Here is a 6,155-nt window from a genome sequence, read left to right as displayed (position 1 = left end):
GCCTTTACTTCTTTGCCTTTCACATTCCACAATCGACGATGGTGCACCTTTCACCATAGCCGTCATCATCATCCATCTCCCATGCTTCATTATCGACTACTTATTGTCCTGCCACACTGTCTACCTAGCCTTATTGTTAGCTACCATCTCTGTCATACCTCCATCCTCTGTACTTGTTGCCAACCACTTTCCTTTACTTTGTTATCGGCCATTGAAGGAAGAAAGTTGTGGCAAAGATAGTGATCATTTGCACACCTCTGAGGGGTACGTAATTAGGGTATTTTAGTGCGTGTATGTTACACGCTCTAATTGAGGTATGTAATTGATTAAAAAATGTGTAATTTATAAGTGTAATCGAAATAATAAAAAATTTAAATCATCAAATTAAAAAAAGTAAAAATATAAAATTAAAAATATATATTCAACCACCATAAATAAAACAATCGTTTGGTACTATTATCGGAACAAATGACAAGTAAGATAGGAGATTTCAAGCCCATCGATAATGCAATTGCGTCCACTACATAGACAATCAACTTAGAAGAGATGAGCAGATGGCCCAGACATTCTTTTTAAGTATAAAATCCTATCAATATATCTATTGAGAGAAGAAATATTAGTTTCTAAGACACAAGTTAAGTAGTTGGGTCATTATAAGGTAGGATTTGTATCGATAGATTATAGGTTCGATTCATTGTTTTGCACAATAAGATAAAATCTTCAATTTATTTTTTCAATCAAAATTGAGAAAGTGGCGACAAAAAATCACACAAAAATGTTAATTCAGGAGAAGGACAACCCACCTACCTAGCTACCTCTTATTTTGACCTCTACCCAGATTGAAATACTTTTTAACTGACGCGAGTCTCATAGAAGAAATTTATAAAAGTCAAAATTAACGTCTAGACATATAGGTGATATACGAAAAAAAAAAATTAAGATATATAAATATATACTGGGTCTGGCTGTAATCTATATCAATACATTAGTGTGTGTGTATATCTATCTATCTATCTATATGCATACATGTACATGTTGGCACGTCGATCGGGATCGTCTCTCCCGCTTGTGCTTTCTGCTTCCCACGTACGTGGTACCAGTAGTTGACTTTCCATTATACCATTCATATATATATATATAAATGTCCAATTGAACCCTCCATTAATGATCAGCCGCAGCAACGCATCCCCCTTCCTTTAATTCATTCATTTATTGTGCTTCAGGCTGCAGCTGGCTAGGAGATATATCAAACCAATACCAATTCAACCATGAATAGTTCCGGCACCATCTTGCTCCTCAATATTCTCCTGATCCCCATGCTTTCTGCAGCTTCTTACCAGCACGGCCAGTTCAACTCCAAAGATCTTGATCATAACTTGCCAGACTTGGACAACGACGGCGGCCTCTCCTCCTCCTACTACCACCGGACATGCCCCGACGCCGAAGCCATCATCAACCGCAAGGTCAAGCAGTGGGTCCAGAAGGACTCCACCCTCGCCCCCAGCCTCATCCGCCTCCACTTCCACGACTGTTCCATCAGGGTACGTACGCACGTCATGAACTCATTGATTTTGGACACACATAATTCATATCAGAGACTTGTTGAAAATGTTTTCTAGTTTTCTAATTATATGAATTGGAGTTGGAGGCAGGCTCATTCTTCTTGTGGTGTACGAATGGCAGGGCTGCGATGGCTCCGTTCTACTCGACTACGACGGCAGCGAGAGGCGAGCTAACGCCAGCAAGACGCTGCGGGGTTTCCAGGTGATCGATGACATAAAGCAGGAGATCGAGAACAAATGTCCCAAGACTGTGTCTTGCGCCGACATTCTGACGGCGGCGGCCAGAGACGCCACTGTCGAGGCCGGAGGCCCCTACTGGCCGGTAGATTTCGGCAGGAAGGACGGCCGGGTCTCCGTCGCCCAGGAAGCCGAAGCCGTGCCCATGGGCCGGGAGAAGATCACCGATCTGGTCGAGTTTTTCCAGTCCAAGGGATTGAATGTTCTCGATTTGGTTGTCCTCTCTGGTAAACCTTCCAACTCCCGCCGCTCTACAAATATATATAATATTCCATACGAAATTAAATGTAGCATCATCCACTTTCAAGATCATATGATAATTAAGAGTGGATGTAAAATGCAACCTAATTTAATCCCACCTTTTAATGTATTTTATTTTTAGTATTAATTAATTAAATATCTGTAGTATTTAATTAGGCAGCATTTAATGCACTTTATTTTTAATATTAAAATATTTTTATTGGTTAGTAAATTATTTTTAAATGTAATACATGTATTATTAACTAATAAAAGTATTCAAATGTTAAAAACAAGTTACATTAAATACACCTTAATATTATTGTCCTTTAGACATTTATTAACAAATTTTTTTAAATACTTTAATATTTTAATTATTATATAGTTAAGATATAATAAATATGTTTTAATTAATTAAAATTCACTAGACTCAGGTGTTTACATATTCATTCAAGTAGAATGGGGAATTGAACCAAATCCTCGTTGGTTTTGGGTTTGAAATTCGAAGCTCAATTGACATTGAAGGGAATTCAAGTTAAATTATTAGGGTAGACCTAATTAAACACTTAATCCAACCTAACCCAATACTTACAAACAAAATACAATATTATATGAAATAATTGTAATTTTTCAGAATTTATTTAGAAATTTTACAAATTTTTTAGTTATGTCGTATCTGTTACTAGCTAGCTATTTAATTTGTTGATTTGATTTTAGATGATGATTTAGTCAGTTGAAACTCAAGAGTCAATATGAAAGTAGTCAAATTAACTAACTTTTAAGCCAAATTAATATATAATATAAAGCTCAAGTTAAACCCCAGCAGCGTGAGGAGTGGTAATTAAAATGAATTGTGGATGAATTTGCAGGGATGCACACAATAGGAAGGAGCAGCTGCGAGATGTTGCAGCACAGGCTATACGACTTCGAGGGAACCGGGAAACCAGACCCCTCCATTAATGCCGGGTACTTGAACTTCTTGAGGAGAAAATGCCGGTGGGCATCTGAATATGTCCATCTTGACGCCAACACGCCCAACACCTTCGACACCGCCTATTACACGAATCTGGAGAAAAAGATGGGGCTGTTGTCCACCGATCAGCTGCTCTTCTCCGACTCCAGGACTCGCCCTCTCGTCTCCACCATGGCTTGCCAGCCTCAGCTTTTCTACCGGCAGATGGCGGTGTCCATGGCCAAGCTGGGCAACATTCTCGAGTTGACGGACGAGGAGGAGGATGAAGGCGAGGTTCGGGTGAACTGCAACCGAGCGAACCCCTAATAATTAATTACTAGACTCGTTTTTGGTGCTTTGATTCCTTCTTTTGTCCTTCTGAAGTTATGCAAATTAATTAATTATGTGGGTGGCAGTGTATGGCTTCCGATGTTGCTGATTAACAACACAGTTTGAAATGGATTTTGTTTGAATTTCGAATCCTCGAGCTGTTTAATTCATTTTTCCACCCGCAGAGGCAGAATGAATGAATGAATATTCATTATCATTATTCGAAGCCCAAGCCCACACCACAAAGAAGTACAAGAAAAGAACAAAGATTTAAAAGTTTTTTACTTAATAATAAATTAAACAGAGTCATAAAAGTGATTTATATAATTGAGAAAAGAGGTTTCTCTCTCTAGAAAATATTTAAAGTATTATTTATTAATCAAGATATAAATTAAAAAATATTCTAAACTTTTGTTCTTTTTAATATATTTTTTAAATTTATTTGACCATTTTTAAAAAAAGATGTCACATGACTTATTGTTTTAAATTTTTTAGATAAATTTATCTCTCTCCTTTTATATAAATTTATTTTAAACCTTACATATAAAAAAAAATATGGTATATGTTCTTCAGTGCATTCTAAAAAATTTAACAAATAATTTGATAAAAATCTTAAAATACTTCATACTCTTATTTTAACCCTTATATATCTTGATTCGGAAAGCACTCTAATATTATTTTGAAATAATTTTATTTTACTCATTTTAATAAACGTTATATATAAAAAATGATTGAGATTCTATTGATTAATTTTTATTTAGGTAACGTTTGTTAAAATGAGCAAGATAAGTCCGAAATAGTTTTCGAACCAATATATAGAATGATCAAGATAAAGTTGGGAAGCTTTTTAAGATTTTTATCAAACTGTTTGTTAAATTCTTTGGAATACATTAGAAGACACAGAAGTTATTTTTTTTTCTTATATGTAGGGACTGTAGTGGCCAGAAAAAACCACAACAATATAATTTATAGAGAAGGAAAGTTGGAGCGGAGGCAGAGCAAGGTTGACAGCTGGTAGGAGTTTACTGGTAGAGATAGGTGTCGGATAGCTTGGGTCCTCGATGTACTGACCAGGGTCGCATGAGGACCTTTGAGGGCATTCTCGGGAACTCCCGGAAATGGCCTTGTATATGCTAGGGACATATCTACACTCATAGGAACAAGTTAAAAGGCACGCGGGGATTTCTCACAAGCATATACCCTTCGATGCTTAAGTCAGTATCAATAGGGGAGAAGAATAATAGACAAATAAAACATGCTATTATTGAATATGTAGCAGTGATACCTTTCTCGGTGAGAGAGGGTCGGTCCCAGTACTGTCACAAGGTGCCGGGGATAGGCATGTACATCAGTAGCACTCGGATGGGCTTGAGAAAAATCCCCCCCTTCCGGGAGCTCGAACAACCTAAGAGGTGGGAGAATGTGGGCCTTACGGTGAGCTGCCGAAATAGGGTCTCGGCCCCTAAGGGACTTGCCTGGGCGCAACTCTAGGTTTGATAAGAGATATCTTGGGGTGGTACTTACTTGATCATTATTTCTTTAAGGGACACATCGTATTCCATGTACATAAACATATCATATTATATTCTATAAGCATGTCACATGTGAGATAATATAAATATTATATATATATATATCATCAAACATCATATACATTGTCTCACGACCATGCCCCTGGCCAAAGCTGCATGTTCACATATACATACATACATGCACCTTACATATTGCATAACCCTCTCCCACTCCATGAAACCACACTTTCGACCCTCATGTGAGCATATGAGCTCACATACTATATATACATATATATACACTATATTTATAGGGAAGAAATAGAGAAAATAAGTGAGAGAGAGGAGCCTCTCGGGAAAGAGCCTTCCTGAGAGTAGCATGCTGCCTCCGAAAGACAACTTCCCGAGAGCTGGCCTAGCTTAGAGAGAGAGAAATAAGTCATTGTTGAGAGGGATCGGGGAGAGGGGAGATGCTGTCATGGGCAAGAGGGGCGCCGTGGCTCGCAGAGAGAGTTGCCAAGAAAAAAAGGTTGCAGCGGCGTAGAGCTTCACAAAAGGTCGTGGTTGGGGGAGTGTTACCTTGCCAAGAAAGTTGCCATGGCTTGTGGAGAGAGCGGCCGAGGGGAAGAGTTGCAGAGAGAGTACAAAGATCTCCAAGAGAGCTTGGGCTCGTTAAGAGGCGACCATCACCGCCGAGAGAGCACAAAGCTTTTTGAGAAAGCTTGATCTTCTAAGAGAGGGAAATCTCTCTCGGAGAAAGATTTACAGAGAGTGCAAGAGAGAGAACGGGATGGAGCATTTTTAAGAAGGCCATGAACCATTAGTGGCTCTTCTCCCTTTATATAGGTCCTCCCTAACTTTGCTTAATTACATTTTCACCCCTTAACTTCTATATTATTCATTTACTTTTCGATTTGAATAATTTATTTGCCGTTCGACCATGACTCTTTCTAGGGATTGAAACCCGAGCTTGGGACCACTTTTGGGATTCACTCGCCTAGCCCAAATGACCAAAATATCCCTAGGTGTCAAAATGACTAAAATACCCCTAGGCGCCAAAATGACTGAAATACTCTTAAGTGGATACTTGGGAATTCTATGACACAAGAGAGACCAAGATATGCTTATCTTGAGATGAATGTGAGATATGCATATCTTGAAAAATCAAGATAAGAGATCATTAATGATTTTTTCAAGAATGGTTAGATAAATTTAACAAACATGTTAAAAAGAATAGAAATTCGGGATGTATCTCATATCTTAACTTTTTCACCTCAAATTTTAATTAACAAACGTCTCATAATACAAGTTAGATTACATAATTGA

At 38.0% G+C, this 6,155-nt stretch overlaps 1 protein-coding gene across 1 annotated transcript; it reads left to right on the top strand.

Annotated features, from left to right (window-relative positions):
• The first annotated feature begins 1,097 nt into the window (after positions 1–1,097).
• Positions 1,098–3,449, top strand: LOC127795552 (peroxidase 7). The gene is made up of 3 exons (XM_052327312.1): positions 1,098–1,541; positions 1,684–2,026; positions 2,906–3,449. Exons 1-3 carry the CDS (start codon positions 1,269–1,271, stop codon positions 3,313–3,315), a joined length of 1,026 nt encoding a protein of 341 aa, XP_052183272.1. The 5' UTR covers positions 1,098–1,268; the 3' UTR covers positions 3,316–3,449.
• The last annotated feature ends 2,706 nt before the right edge of the window (positions 3,450–6,155 follow it).

This window comes from Diospyros lotus, chromosome 2, assembly GCF_014633365.1.
Source record: "Diospyros lotus cultivar Yz01 chromosome 2, ASM1463336v1, whole genome shotgun sequence".
In the NCBI taxonomy this organism is placed as follows: domain Eukaryota; kingdom Viridiplantae; phylum Streptophyta; class Magnoliopsida; order Ericales; family Ebenaceae; genus Diospyros; species Diospyros lotus.
The sequence above is the reverse complement of the archived record's forward strand: the minus strand, read 5'-3'. Positions and strand labels throughout refer to the sequence as shown.